Source organism: Apodemus sylvaticus, chromosome 12 (genome assembly GCF_947179515.1).
Source record: "Apodemus sylvaticus chromosome 12, mApoSyl1.1, whole genome shotgun sequence".
NCBI lineage: Eukaryota > Metazoa > Chordata > Mammalia > Rodentia > Muridae > Apodemus > Apodemus sylvaticus.
Window position 1 is genome coordinate 78,332,478 of NC_067483.1, and position 15,557 is coordinate 78,348,034.

Consider the following 15,557-nt stretch of genomic DNA (forward strand, 5'->3'; position numbering starts at 1 on the left):
TTCCAAGGCCTTACAGTTTGTTCTGTGATGAGTCACAACGTCGCAGCACAGGGGCCTAACAGAGTTTCAGAGGTCAGCTGTGTTACAACTGTTACAGTTTAACTGTGAAATGTCACCCACAGCCCTTGGCCCCTAACTGGTGGTACTCCTTCCGGAGATTGTGAAACCTTTAGGAGGCAAAGTCTAGATAAAGAAAGCGGCTCACGGGGGCAGCCCCTGAGGTTTGTAGCATCTCCCTGCTTCCAGAGCCTCTTACCTCTGTTCTCTTCTCTGCCAAGTCATGGGTAGGTAGAGTCCCAGCCGCTGCTTTGACAGTGACGCCATACAAGTCATTCCACTCAATACCGAAGACCACACAGTCAGGAAAACACCATTGCTGGGATCTTTCTGAACTACCAAGCAGGCTTACCCCATGTGCAGTCATCAATAAGTAATTTATTAAATTGTAAAGAAAAATAAAACACTGCTCAATTTTACAGATGGTCTTAAAAAAAAAAAAAAAGAATCCCAGCCACACACGCTCACCGCCACAATGCTGTCCATGCATGCACCTTCTCAACCATGATGGACTGTGCCCTATGAAACCGGAAGTCAAAGCAAATCCTTTGGTCACAGTGAAAAGAAAAAAAATGATTAATACCACAACTGAATGAAGAAAGCCTCGAGGTCCATTTTCTACCTCTCCCACTAATCAACAGGCACGGCTCCACATACCAAACCAACAACTGTCTGAACTGTCTCATTTAAACACCTCAGCTCCTTGGAGTTTGTGTTGTTATTGCCAGCCCCACTTTTACAGATAAAGAAACTTGGGCCTATAAGGGTTAAATAAGTGGTGGAGTTGAGATTTAATCCCAGGCTCATTTTGAGACCAGATGTCACATGAACAAAATGTCTGTGCTTCTACTGCATCTTCTGGGATGCAACTAGCACATGTTCTTCTGTGTAGACCCTTTACCTAAATGGACCAGCCACTGCCTTATCTGTGCAGAGGTAGAATTGCAGAAGCACTCTCATAGTCCCCAGAGCACTTCAGATTCTTGCCTGGTGAAAGACCTTTCTCTAGGAATCTGTAAGTGTTGCGGAACGGCAACTGATTGGCTTGTGTAATCACAATACTTTATGCTGTCGGTTTCATTCCATTACTGAAGGAAGAGAAGGAATAGGGGGAGAAGGAAGAAGGGAGGGAAAGAATGAGCAGGAAGAGGAAGGAGATAAAAGGTATTGCATTAATCGCCAACCCCACTCAGCCCGTGCAAAGAACACACAACTGAACAGACAACTCAGATATAATATTTATAAGATGCATGCCCAGACGGGGCAGATATGCCATTACACTACTCTATTCCCCTTGCTACTTGGGGCTCCTCCAGGCCACAAGAAGATGGATGGTTCTGCTCCATCTTCCTTCCACGCCTTCTTTCTCCACCTTCCTCTGTCCCTCTGTCTCCTTGTCCTTCTCTTTCCCTTCTCTAAAACCTCAAACCCCACCTTTCCCTTCCACTGCCCAGTCACATACTCTAGCCTTTAGCTGACAAGTTAAACTGGGGAGAAGGTTCACATGAAATCACCTGAGCAGGTGATCTATTCCTCCTCGGAGCAGCCAATCTTGAGTTAATTAGGCAGACTTAACATCAAAATGCAAACAGCACCAGGGCAATCCACAACAAAAGGTGGAGATAATTATTTATTCAGACTCTCTATAAGACCTCCCAGGTCCATCTGCTCCTCTGTGAAGATTTAAATTTTAATTTTACTCAACACTGTAAATGCATCCTTGCAACAACCCTGATTATATTCTATTTTAGGACTACTCAATGAGCACTCATAAAATTCCTCTGGAGAATGGGGCCTAGAAGTTCACATATTTGATTACTTGGTCCCCAGCTGTATATTTTGATACTTGGTCCCCAGCTGATGGAATTGTTCAGGAAGGATTAGGAGGTGTGGCTTTGTCGGAGAAGGTGTGGCACTGGGGGGTGGGGCTTTGAGGTTTCAAATGCTCATGCCTTTTCCAGTGTTTCTCTCCACCTCCTACCTGCAGATAAGGATGCAAACTCCCAGCTACTGCTCAAGCACCATGTCTGTCTGTCTGCCTGCTACCACGATGGTCATAGACTATCCCACTGAAACTCCAAGCCCCAGCAATCTCTTTCTTCTGAAAGTTGCCTTAGTCATGGTGTCTTATCACAGCAATAAAAAATAACGAAGGTATCACCTACCTTGGGCCCCTTTCTCTTTTCCTGTGTGCTTTCTCCTCTCTTCCCTATCTAGCCTATGCCCCTGCTACCAACAACATTTTCCTCCTTTGAAGGCACGGACAAAAGATGAGTCAGAGGCAAAAGTGAAACTTTCCAAGGAAAGCTGATGTGAAGCCTTATGCTACAAGTTACACAGTAGAAAGCTGCCAGGAAATTGGAAAACAGAAAGTGCCTTGGAGCTCACAGCCTTTACCTTAGAAACTGCCCACGGGCCTACGGGCACATTTTCTTCTGCTTCAGGTTTTCTCAATAAGCATCAAAACACTGTAGCAAAGGGCTTCAAGGTTCCTGATTCTCAGCTGTGTTTGACACAATGTGACTCTATTGAGCAACATGAGGATGGCTGTCAGGATCTTGCCCATTGTCCACGTTCATCAGACATCTAAACCAGAGGCCAGGGAGGGAGGGGCTGTTGCAAGAACACCACAGGGGCTGGATGGCTGTGGGCCACAGTCACCTAGCTCTACAGATAAGCAAAGTGAAAACAAAGCCTGAGAGGTGGTTTTCATGACGTTCTGGAGCAGAGAACATTAGCCGGAAGCAGCGGTCAGCAGGGCGGGTCGGCAGCCCTGTCTCCATTCAACCCTGGCTTAGCTTCAGTTTTCCCTTCTATAGTCCTCCCTCCGCAAGTCAGAAGAGTACCAAGCAGCTTCCTAGGAACATACTGGTGAAGCCCGTCTACCAAACAGTCGTCCGATTTTCTTTGTCCAAGAGTTGAGCTGATATGACTGCTAAACACTTAGTTTTGTTAAGGCGAGGTTGAGGGAAAACACTGTATGAATGTGTTAAGGAAGAGGTGGGAACAGGATGTTAACCAGTCTTACCGCTTCCTGTTCCTCCACCCTCCATGTTTTCTGTTGAGCCCTGCGCTCTGACCATTTGACCCATAGACCAGGCCAGGTCCAGAGAATTACTAGAGATAGGGCTACCCTGATCTACCATGGTGAGCACAGCCCCAGCCACACTGGGTTGAAGATAGAGCTCCTACCCCAGCTTTCTGTCTATCAGCTGCCTTGGAGTGAAACGGCTTCCCCTGCTACGCGATCCTGCCACCATGATATCCCGCCTCATCTCAAGTCTCTCTCTCTCTCTCTCTCTCTCTCTCTCTCTCTTTCTCTCTCCCCCTTTCACACACACACACACACACACACACACACACACACACACACACACACACAGCCGAGTGGCTGTGAAATGGAGCCTCTGACCGGCTTTGAAGCTCAGTAGAGAAAGGAAATCCACTAAGGATGGTGTCAAAAAGATGATGACATCAAATAGGGGTTCCTCTACTTCCTTTGGTCCCCAATTAGTCATGAGAGCAGCGGCGGCGGCGGTATTTGGGGCTTAGCACCTGGAGCAGCTGTTTCATGCAGAAACCAGCTGCCAGGTCCCCACAACTCAACCTTCAACTAGGTTTTTTTCCACAAAAGAAGTGAATATACTTGGCATGGTTGCCGATTCCTCTCCCTATAGAATCATACAGAAGAGGGGGAAATGTGTAAGGAGTTCCTGTCTTCGCCTGGCACCCTCGCTTTTCTGTGATTCCTTCTGCCTCCCATTGCCCCCGTCTCTTCCCAAGCACCCCTCTTCTCCTGTGTGGGTTTCTCTTAACTAACAACCAAATGAACAAAAAGGGGGGGGTGGGGATTTAGCTATCAAATGTACACTAAGAAGTTGGTAACTTCTTGTATATCCCTGATTTTAATTTTTTTTATCCCTGATTTTAAAAAAGAAAAAAAAATTTCAATACATTTTGAAAGAAAATGCAGATTGAGCCGGGCAGTGGTGGCACACGCCTGTAATCCCAGCACTTGGGAGGCAGAGGCAGGCAGATTTCTGAGTTCCAGGCCAGCCTGGTCTACAGAGTGAGTTCCAGGACAGCCAGGGCTACATCGAGAAACCCTGTCTCAAAAAACAAAACAAAACAAAAAACAAACAAAAAAGAAAATGCAGATTGAGGTAGTACTGAAAAGAGACATTAGTAGATTGAAAAGTTTAAATTACTGTTTAATATAAACAAGGGTGGTCAGACCCTTGGCTGCATGCAGCTGCATCTGGGCCAGGCAGGACAGTGATAAATTCTGAGATAGAACCAAGGGCCCCCTGGGACATGGCCCCTGTGGTGAAAGTCGTCACCAGGGTCATGTTGTCCCCTTCTTGGCCCTGGGAGCCTTGAGTCTACCAGGAGTTTCCTCTGATAGACTCTCTGTGTGTCCCCCAAGGTGCTCAGCTCTGATCTACATAGAACAAGCGGTTACATCTCCTGTGGTGTGCTCTCCCGGTCCTTTCCCTCCTGTCCCTGCCCTGCCACAGCGCTTGCCCGTCCGAGTCCACAGTCAGGAATCAGATGGCGTTTCTGGAAAAGGAAACTGATGAGAAGAACTCGGGGGGTTGGGGAAAAAGCTATTTACTTCCTCTCCTCTAGTCAAATAGGGCTCTTAAGGGTTCCGGATATCTGTGGTGACATTTTCTGTCTGCTGCAGCACCATGTGGCAGCTACTACTACCGACAGCTCTGGTACTTACAGGTAAGTGGGTCTCAGTCTAGATAAGGGTGAAAACTTATGATGACCTCCCAAGATTCAGGTCAGGCATAGAACCCCCACCATGGGCCTGAATTTAACTCCTAAGACAGACTGTTAGAAATAAGTATCATCCTGCCTCTGATTTGTGCTTCATTAGGAGGGGATTGTGAGTTGACCAGTCTGGGTCTCCATTTCCCTAGGTGTAAACTGAAGAGCAAGAAGCAGCTGGTCCTAAGGTTTATGCCTTCCGACATCCTAGCAGCTCCTTCCTTCCAGGCAGAGTTTAGGTTAAGGTGGTTTCTGTGGCTCAATTTAGGGAAATGCAATTGTTACTTTTAACCTGATAGTTTTAATAGGGAACACAGACAGAGGAAACATGTCAAAAACTAGGATTTGAGTTTCCTGCAGCGCAGGTCCCGGGCCTTAGAGAAGAGAATGAATCAGCAGGGGGAAAGGCCGGAGGGAGTCTCGCTGCTTAGCGTCTGATTCACGCCTTTCTTTTTCTTACAGCTTTCTCTGGCATTGGAGCTGGTGAGTTTGCCTCCGAGTCTTAGATTAATGGAGTGAGACACAAAGTCCATAGGAAGTTAGCCAAAGACTTTTGGATGGTGTCTGGTGTGGGGATAGGGGGATAGGGGTCTGGGGGCTAGGAGCAATACCCTAACACAGTTGGGATCAGCCCTAGTACCTCTGGCCAATTTTTCTCCAGCTATAGAAAAGATCAAAACTGAGGCCAAGTGCTTCCCTGCGTAGATAGACCACGGCTGAGTCACAGACAGGCAGAGAGCACTGTGGGTTTGTTCCTTCTGCCTGTATTGCCCTGGGAGTGCCAGGGTAGGGCCCATTCCTGTGTCCTCACTCCGAATGCTCTTGACTCCTCATCAGGTCTCGAAAAGGCTGTGGTGACCCTATATCCTCAGTGGGTCAGGGTGCTTGAGAAAGACAGTGTGACCCTCAGGTGCCAGGGCACCTTCTCCCCCGGGGACAACTCTACCAAGTGGTTTCATAATGAAAGCCTCATCTCACACCAGGATGCCAACTATTTCATCCAAAGTGCCAGCGTTAAGGACAGTGGGACATACAGGTGTCAGACCGCCCTCTCCACGCTCAGTGATCCGGTGCGCCTAGACGTCCACATGGGTGAGTTGAAGGGGAAAGGGGGCCCCTGAATTACTTGGGAAAAGCCAGTATGGTTTGGGTTAATAATAGTAGGGTGATATGCGGTCCGTCGGATGGGAGTAGAACTGTAGTTCTGGCTGTATGTATCCAGAGCATCGAAACTCTTACAGTGCATACGGATGCTGGCAGTCCCCCCCACCCCCACTCCCGGGGAAACTCCTATTAATGTTCACACACACCTTCCTTTTTTTTTTCCTGTGCACTATATCATGCTATATTGTCACCTGCTCTCAATGTTTATGTGACATGTGTTTCCCCAGGCTCCGCCCTACCTTGACTCACAGTCCCCGCTGTGTGAAGTCTGATCATCTGAGGTCATTGTGGGTACCCTGGCCATCCTGTCTCTCCTGAAAGCCTTGCTTAGTCCTGGTCTGAGGCCCCGTGGCCTTTCAGAACCAGAGATGACTTGACAGTTCGCCCTTCTCCCCCACCCTCAGCCATGCCCCCGCTTCCCACCTTCCGACTTTCACCCTGAGGCCCCCTATATCTTCATTGCAGCCACTCCTGTGAAGGCTGCTGGGGTTTCCTGAACCTGACCACTGCAGGGACTCTCAACATCCCTGGATCTCTTGAAATCTAACTTTTTTTTTTTTTTAATGTAGAAAGCCTGTTTTGGTTTTGGTTTTGGTTTTGGTTTTGGTTTTTCGAGACAGGGTTTCTCTATGTAGCCCTGACTGTTGTGGAATTCACTCTGTAGACCAGGCTGGCCTCGAACTCATAGAGCTCTGCCTGCCTCTGCCTCCCGAGCAGTGGTAATAAAGGCGTGTGCTCCACCACCTGACTTAGAAACCCATTTTTAAATATAATTGGTTTGGAAATACTGAGTCCTTATTACCTGCCAAATGTAAGCCCAGCACTTAGGGATTCTGCAGATGTTCTCAACTCTGCTTCTCTTCTCCTTTATTTGTAGATCTCTCTCTCTCTCTCTCTCTCTCTCTCTCTCTCTCTCTCTCTGTGTGTGTGTGTGGGGGGTGGGTGGAGGGGTAGGTGGGTGGGTGTGGCTGTATGGGTGTATCCGTGCGTCCCTCTTCTTCTTTAGACCAAAGGTCATGGTGTGATTGAGGGGCTATGTAGGACAATTCTCAGTCTGGATTTCCATTGCATCTAGGATGGAGTGATAGCCTTGCCCTGCGGAAGAGAGTCACATTCGTAATTCACCCTCCCAACTGAGACCTCTCTGTCTTTTAGGCTGGCTATTGCTTCAGACCACTAAGTGGCAGTTCCAGGAGGAGGACCCCATCCATCTGAGATGCCACAGCTGGGAGAACAAACCTGTACATAAGGTCACCTACTTACAGAACGGCAAAGGCAGGAAGTATTTCCATAACAACTCTGAATTCCTCATTCCAAAAGCTACACACAAAGACAGTGGCTCCTACTTCTGCAGAGGGCTCATTGGATACAACAACAAATCTTCACCATCCCTTCATATAATCATAGGAGGTGAGCGTTCTTCGGATCCTTTTACAATGTGGTAGGGTTTTATATTATTGTTGTCATCATCATCACATTTGTTGTGTGCATGTGTGTGCATTTGTGTGTCCATGTGCAGGGGCCACAGTGAGCTTGTGGAGGTCAGAAGACTTTTAGAATTCACTTCTCTCTTTCCAGCAGATGAGTCCTGGGGACTGAACGAACTAAGGTGGTTAGGATTGGCAGCAAGAGCCGTTGCTGGTCCTTTTCAATTTTTTAAAAAAAAATCTTAATCTGGCACAGATGTAGACTCTCAAGGGGTGTCTTCGTTACTTTTATATTGCTATGAAGCAACTTATAAAAGAAAGCATTTAATTGGAGGTTTGCTTGTAGTTTCAGAGAGTGAGTCCATGACCACCCCAGTGGGGGAGCATGGATCAGGCAGGCGTGGCTCTAGAGCTGTAGGTGAGAGCTTACATCTTCTCCACAAGCTATGTGTCATACAGCAGGCAGAGAGAATGGGAGACCGGGCCTGGTGGGGGCTTTTGAAGCCCACCCGAGGGATATACCTCTTCCAAGACCACACCCACTGATCCTTCCAAAGCAGTTCCACCAACTAGGGAAGAAGAACTAGGCTCAGTCAAGTATATGGGCCTTTGCTCTCATTCAAACCACCACAAAAAGTTAGGAGAAAAGACCATAGTGAAGCAAACAAGCCAAATGTGAACAATTAGAGAATCTAAGTAAAAGACATATGAGAGTTCTTTATGGTATTCAGGTACATTTACTCATAGTGTAAAACTATATCAAAATTAAAAGTTAGGGGACTGGAGAGATGACTCCTCCATTAAGAGCACTAGCTGCTCTTGCAGAGGACCTGAGTTCAATTCCAAGCACCTAGATGGTGGCTCACAACCATCCATAACTACAGTTCCATGGAATCCGATGCCTCTTCTTGCCTTCCAAGAATGTGGTTGCACATGCATTAAAAATTAAAATTAAGACTAGGCTAAGCTTGGTGGCACATGCCTTTAATCCCAGCACTCTAAAGCAGAGACAGGTGGATCTCTGTGAGTTGAAGGTCTGACAGGTCTATATAAGTGATTTACTATAAGTCGGGGACACATAGTAAGACCCTGCCTCAAACAAACAGCAAATGCTGCTAGGACTGGGAAGCTTCTCGGGCGTACAGTCCAGCATTGAGAAAAGTCAGGGCAGAAACTCAAGCAGGAACTGAAGCAGAAACTATGGAAGGACACTGCTCACGCCTCGCTGTCTGGTCTCGCTCAGCTCGCTTCTTGCAGCTTCCCTGCCTAGGGATGGTGCTGCCCACAGTGGGCTGGCCTCCCCACGGCAATCGTCTGTTTCTCACGGACCCACTGACTTGGGCAATGACTCAACTGAGGTTCCCTCTTCAAATCTAACCAAAACATTGTCCAGAGGAAGTGAGTAGCATTTCTGAGGACGACACCCAATGTTGTCCTCTGATCTCCATATGCAAACACACACACACACACACACACATGAACACACAGACACATACATACACACAGACACACACGCACACACACACACATGAACACACATACACACTTATACCCATTACATAGATACACAAATGCACACATATATACACACATACGCATGAGCACACAAGCGCACACACACACACACACACCACAAGTATACAATTTTTAATTAAAAAAAAAATTACTAATCCCAGGACTGTGGAGATTGCTCTGTGGTTAAGAGTACTAGCTGCTCTTCCAGAGGATCTGAGTTTGATTCCCAGCATCTACATGATGGCTCACAATTCTAACTCTAGCCCCAGAGAGTCTGACACCCTTTTCTGGTCTCCGTGGGCACCAGACATGAAGCTGCTGCACTGACATAACGTGGATAATATGTTCATTCATATAAAATTAAAATAAAAATGGTTAAATTAAAAAAATATTGAGCTAGGCTGAAGCCTTGCTTCTTGGGAGGGCAGTCATGTGCTCACTGCTGCTTCACTGTTGGTCCTTGAAGACCCCAGGCTTTCCCCCTTTCCCTGAGATAGTCCACATCTTTAAAAGGAGCAGTCAGGAGGCAGAGGCAGGTGGATCTCTGAGTTTGAGGACAGTCTGGTTTACACAGTGAGTTCCAGACCAGCCAGGGCTACATAATGAGATCCTGTTTTTAAAGAGAAAGAGAGAGAGAGAGAGAGAGAGAGAGAGAGAGAGAGAGAGAGAACCTCACAGCTCTGACTCCTGTAGACAACTTACCTTGCCAGACCCTCTTTGTGGCATCACTATCAAACAAGCAGTCTCTGTGAGGAAGCATCTGAGCTGCCGAGCTCCTATTCCCGTGGGCCTGGTTCCCAGCGGGTGTCAGGAACAGTCTGGGGGTGTCGATCTCACTGTGTCTTCCAAATCCCTTGCCTTAATGACAGCCATCTTTCTCAACTCTCTGTTCTTCTCCTAGATCGGACATCTCCATCCACTTTTCCACCATGGCATCAGATCATATTCTGCCTGCTGATAGGACTCTTGTTCGCGGTAGACACCGTGCTATATTTCTCTGTGCAGAGGGGACTTCAAAGTTCTGTGGCAGACTATGAGGAACCTGATCTCCACTGGAGCAAGGAACTTCAGGACAAGTGAGACCTTATCTCATGGGATGCTGACAGTAATGGTGTAGAGCCTACAAGCCTCCCTGTGGACCTGCACCTCACCACCTGCACTGGGCACCATGCGTTGAGCAGCAGGAATAATACAAGGCACCTTCCTAACTGGTTTTTGGTTTTGTTTTTTGTTTTGGCATTGTATGTTTTTTTGTTTGTTTGTCTCTCTCCAATGGACTATCTCAGGGAAAAGGGGAAAGCCTGGGGTTTTCAAGGACCAACAGTGATGCAACAATGGGCACGCAGATGCCCTCCAAAGAAGCAAGGCTTCAGAATATTACGTTTTCTCTGCCCTGAACACTCCGCCAGAGTAAAGCAGTAGCCCGCGCTCCGGGTGGGGACCCTTTCCGTGCTTAGCAACTGCTCCTAAATAAACATCTGTAGAAAAGTGAATGGCTGTTGAGCCAGCAGCTTTCTGTGTCTTCCTCGGGCCGGGCTGCCTTCTGGGAACCCCCAAACTTCTTTCAGAGTGTGGAGGTTCTGGGGACCTAGGCTGTGCCGTGAACTCATGAAGTAGACAGTTAAGAGCTGTGGAAGTGGAAGTATCACCCCTCCCTGAGAGGAGCCAGTTGATATCTGGGGGAAGGAAGTTTCTTTCTTCAGTTGTATAGCCTCTGGTAAGCTGTCCTAACTAAACCCGTGGGAAACAAACAAGACTATTAAGAAAGCAGGAGAGGGACTTGTTCAGGAGAAGAGGGGTCTCAGTGGGAGTGGGAAGCCATGGATGAGGTAATGGAGGGTGAGGGTCGCTGTCCTTACCAGGGCATCCCCTGATAAGACAGTGGTGCCAGCAGATAGGTAAAGGGTGCAGAGACAATCCACTCCGGAGCTACCTCAGAGAACAGCATCTGCTTTATTGTACACGAGCAGCCGCTTGTATAGTGGAAGACTGCTGGGCATAGTTGGTTGGCACGTTACCTCTGATTGGACAGCGAGGGTGCATGCTGTCAGGCCAACTCCCCTGCAGGCCAGCTCCTGCTACCCAGAATTCAGTGTTCTGACTTCTGGGGCATGGTGTGCCGTGCTTCTTATTTAAAAGCAGAGTATAACTACTCTAGCTGTCAGTCCTACCTGCATTTTCTCCTACAAACAATGACCAAACTATACTGAAAACATGTATGAAACTGTAAAAAGTTTCTTTAGATTTTCTTTCATGTGTATGAGGGTTTAGCCTTCAGGTATGCATGCACATCACACGTGGCCCTGGTGTTTTCAGAGGTCAGAAGAGGGAGTCAGATCCGCCTGAACTGGTGTCACAGATGGTTGTTAGCCACCATGTGGATGCTGGGAACCTAACCTAAGGGCTCTGCAAGAAATGTTTCTAACTACTGAGCCATCTCTCCAGCCCCATGCCAAATCATTGTTTTTTATTGTAAAGAGTAGAGGGGGAAGCTAGAGAGATGATTCATCCGTTAAAGAGCATTGGCTGCTGCTGTGAAGGCTCTGGTTTCAGTTCCCAGACCCCACATGGTAGTTTACAACCATCTATAACTCTAGTTCTAAGGGATCTGATACCCACTTCTGACCTCCATTGGCACCAGGCTCCAAGCGCAAATGTAGTATATTGCTGGAGTCCAAGAATCGCCTCTCAAACCACACAAACACCGATCTCAGTCAGACAGGGACGGCTTACTGAATATAAGCCCCAGGACTGGTTGACCAGGCCATAGTCGAGATTCGGGAACTGAACCATGACCTCGAGTTAAGATCCTACATGATTTTTAAGCCCCAAATCTACAAACATCTGTGCCTAATTTCCCCAATTAGGACTGAGGGACAGCGAACTTCCTTAGGAACATGTCTTTGTTGTATGCTCTCATTGGTTGGGGTATTCAGCTGGGGCAGGGGACTTGCCTCGTCTACTATTCATATTCTAATTTGTCTACCAGGATAGGACTTGCAACTTGCCAACAGGATCTCAGTCACCCACATACATGTCTTATTCTGCCAAGTGAGAGGTCAGTTCTCAGGGAGGTCTTGGGAATTTAAACTTTACTAGACCATACTCCAAATAGTTTCTTATATTGGTGCAGGTGTCTCTCTTATGCTGGGGTTCATCTCAGGGGTAGCTTATAAAGGCAAATACCATAGAAGCTTATACATTAAAAAAAAAAAAAAAAAAAAAAGAACAGGGCAGTGGTGGCACACACCTTTAATCCCAGCACTTGGGAGGCAGAGGCAGGTGGATTTCTGAGTTCGAGGCCAGCCTGGTCTACAGAGTGAGTTCTAGGACAGCTAGGCTATACAGAGAAACCCTGTCTCCAAAAACAAAAACAAAACCAGCTTATACATAGGTGCAGGAAGGGCTGTTGGGTAGTTGGTTTGGGTCCAAGCTTATTATGGGTAACTATACAAAACAGTTCTACTGACTTCTATCCTGATTGTGTTCCAAGGGCACAAAGCATAGCAGAATATATAATCAACTTGGAATTAGAAAGTTTCCTTAACAGGAAATTAGAAACTTTCCGTAACAGCAGAAGCAACACAGTAACAGTACAAAATGAAAAGCTTAAATAGGTAATAGTTACCTAGGTCCTAACAATATGTACACAGACAAAATACTCATATACATAAAATACAATAAGTCTAAGAAAGGAAGAAAGAAAGGAAGAAAGGAAGGAAGAAAGATCAGAGGTGTCTAGGGCAGACCAGGGAGGCATCCCCATCTGAGACCAGAGATTAGACTATCTTCCTAGACCAGAAACTACAACTAAGTGAATTAACAGGAATCTACACATGTGACATCAGCTTGAGTTGTTCAGGGAAGTCTCCATTGGCGCTGGGATGGTCTGAAAGCACACAAGATTGAAATATCTTAATGTGTCAGCCTAGGGCATTGGTCAATTCTGGGCCACTGGAGTGTTGGGGGTGGGGTTTGAAAAGATAGAAAATAACCTGTGTTGTGCTAAGAGAAGAAATAGAGCTAGCTCAGCATGGGAAATGGGAAAAATGTGTTAAGAGTTCACGACAAGTTCACAGAAAGGAATGGCCAGAGGGTGAAGACGCTTGTTGACCAAAGTCATCATATTAAGAATTAGAAGAGGCACTGGGACTGATAAAAATCAGCTTTTCTGTTTCCATGTCTCTTCCCATAATACATCTGATTTGACTCATATGCGCTTCCTACTGCACGTAGGCATAGGATGGTGAATAGCGGGGTCTCCATGAAAGGTTACTAAGGACATTGGCATACACCGGAAATCAATTCAAGCTAGGCCAATGCTTCTGTTCTTCATGCCAGATACACTGAAAATACACGTGAAGACTTAAAAACTATTTAAGATGGATTGTTGCCAGGGCTAGGGAGACACACGTTATTATTCACAGACTGGGTGTGTAGAGCCCAGGGTGGTTGGGGGTGGGAGGGTTCTGAGGTTCCTCCAGGCGCCGTTTGGACAGGGTGTGTGCCAAGTACTTACTTGTACTAACTAGGCCGTAGTGCATATGGCAACCCAAGACCAAACTGGGGTCCCAGGTGTCAGCATTTTGTCTAGGCTCCGCCCCACAGTTACCTGGCAACAGCCCAGGTATGCCTGACCCACTATAAAAGGGGCTGCCTGTCCCCTCCGGTCTCTCTAGCCTTCTTGCCCTCCCTCTATCTTCTCATCCCCGCTCCCCTTCTCTCCCCATTCCCCTCCCCCTTCTCCACGTGCTCATGGCCAGCCTCTACCCCTCCCCACCTCTCTCTATTACCCTCTCAGCTTCCCCCCCATGCCCTGAACAAACTCTGTTCTATACTATACTTCCGTGTGGCTGGTCCCTCGGGGACCTCAGCATGGGCCGGCGGAGGCAGCCCCTTCCCCCACACCTGGCTGCACATCCACCGAACATATTCCTTCTTTCCTTATCTTTTTATAAAACACAGCACCAAGGTAATAAAATGTCTCCTGGGATTCAGCCATTAGAAACAATGAATTCATGAAATTCTTAGGCAAATGGATGGAGCTAGAGAACATCATACTAAGTGAGGTAACCCAGACTCAAAAGGTGAATCATGGTATGCACTCACTAATAAGTGGTTATTAACCTAGAAAACTGGAATACCCAAAACATAATCCACACATCAAATGAGATACAAGAAGAAAGCAGGAGTGGTCCCTGGTTCTGGAAAGACTCAGTGAAACAGTATTTGGGAAAACCAGAACGGGGAACTGGGAAGGGGTGGGAGGGAGGACAGGGGAAGAGAAGGGGGCTTACGGGACTTTCGGGGAGTGGGGGGGGCTAGAAAAGGGGAAATCATTTGAAATGTAAATAAATTATATCAAATAAAAAAAAAAGACAAAAAAAAAAAAAAAAAAAAAAATGTCTCCTGGGCTTGCCTTTCTCACCTACAGTGTGCCACTAGGTGCTGAGACGGTCACGTGAACGACTCCGTCGCATCCCGAGTTGTTCTCATTCCTCCGTTCTCGTGAGCGGAAGCAGGCAGGTAGCGGAGGCAGGAGAATAACTGCAGAGGAGGTTCATTTGGAGAGAGGGCGTGAAAGGGGGAGTTTACGAGAGAGAGAGAGAGAGAGAGAGAGAGAGAGAGAGAGAGAGAGAGAGAGAGAGGAGCTGGAAGTCCAGGATAAAGATTCAAAAGACAAAGCGTGAGTTTAGGAGGCTCTATCTATTAGGTCTAAAAAAAAAAAAAAAAAAAAAGAGCCAGTGAGGGAGACAGTTTCGGGGCCACTTACTAAAAGACATTGCTGTCCGAGCTAGAGATGGCATCAGATAGCGCCACGTTTCAGCTGTAAACTTGCAACTTCAAGTAAGAAAACAGGTTAGCTTCCAAAGACTGCTAGCAAAACGCTTGGGCAGAAATGTTGAGGAGTTGTAATCATAGCATTAGGAGTGACACTAGGCTCCTGGCGGTCAGCTAAGGGAGATCACTTAAATTCCTCGAACAACAAACTCCTGGAATGCGAAGTACACAAAACAGACCCACCGTCCCTGGGTGGGCTCGAACCACCAACCTTTCGGTTAACAGCCGAACGCGCTAACCGATTGCGCCACAGAGACAGGTGATACTTAGAGGCGCTGTCAAGCCACCTTACTAAAGAATATATTGGTCGCTTACGTCTGCCAGGAATTGTGGTTGGAATTGACAAAGAAATGAACCTAACCGTAAATATAGTAAAGAAGGAAGGGCGCCATCTCATTGCTAAGGAACAGGTCCCGGCTCTACCCGCTGGGTCTGAGACAAGAGGATGTCTCATAGACCAATAGTCTTTGGGGAATCCAAAGTGAATGCTTTTGGAGAGTGGGAATTAAGTTGGTTTCGTTTAGAAACGTTGCAGGCAGGTCTAGTTAATATACCGATGCAAATATGCGTGCCTAAGAGTCATGAGTTCATTGTTCTTAACTTAACAACCACGTTTCCGGGCGTGTCTGACAAAAAGTACTAAGGGTTCTTACAACAGAACTAGTCAGACCGGCTGTCTTGAAGTCTACTGGGACATGAGTCACCCAGGCAAAACAGGAAATTTTTAAATTTTTGTAACAACGATGTTAACAATGACACATCTGCAAATAGATATCA

The 15,557-nt window shown here is 47.0% G+C and overlaps 2 protein-coding genes, 1 long non-coding RNA gene and 1 other non-coding gene across 11 annotated transcripts in view; 1 reads left to right on the forward strand and 3 right to left on the reverse strand.

The window, feature by feature from the left end:
• LOC127697825 (low affinity immunoglobulin gamma Fc region receptor II-like) overlaps positions 1 to 15,557 on the reverse strand; it is a 130,145-nt gene that overhangs the window by 50,604 nt on the left and 63,984 nt on the right. The window lies entirely within an intron of this gene.
• On the forward strand, positions 4,684 to 10,432 carry Fcgr3a (Fc gamma receptor IIIa). 2 transcript variants are annotated; one of them, XM_052201123.1, is made up of 5 exons: positions 4,684 to 4,788; positions 5,296 to 5,316; positions 5,671 to 5,925; positions 7,153 to 7,407; positions 9,841 to 10,432. In XM_052201123.1, the coding sequence occupies exons 1-5, from the start codon at positions 4,749 to 4,751 to the stop codon at positions 10,017 to 10,019; spliced, it is 750 nt and encodes a 249-aa protein (XP_052057083.1). In that variant the 5' UTR covers positions 4,684 to 4,748; the 3' UTR covers positions 10,020 to 10,432. The 2 variants fall into 2 exon arrangements, with proteins under 2 accessions (XP_052057083.1, XP_052057084.1); XM_052201124.1 differs by lacking the exon at positions 4,684 to 4,788 and adding an exon at positions 4,795 to 4,846.
• Positions 12,191 to 14,795, reverse strand: LOC127697830 (uncharacterized). The gene is made up of 3 exons (XR_007980541.1): positions 14,713 to 14,795; positions 14,368 to 14,486; positions 12,191 to 12,828 (listed from the first exon to the last, which is right to left on the reverse strand). It is a non-coding gene; the product is annotated as an uncharacterized LOC127697830 (long non-coding RNA).
• Trnan-guu (transfer RNA asparagine (anticodon GUU)) lies at positions 14,964 to 15,037 on the reverse strand. Its single transcript has one exon. It is a non-coding gene; the product is annotated as a tRNA-Asn (tRNA).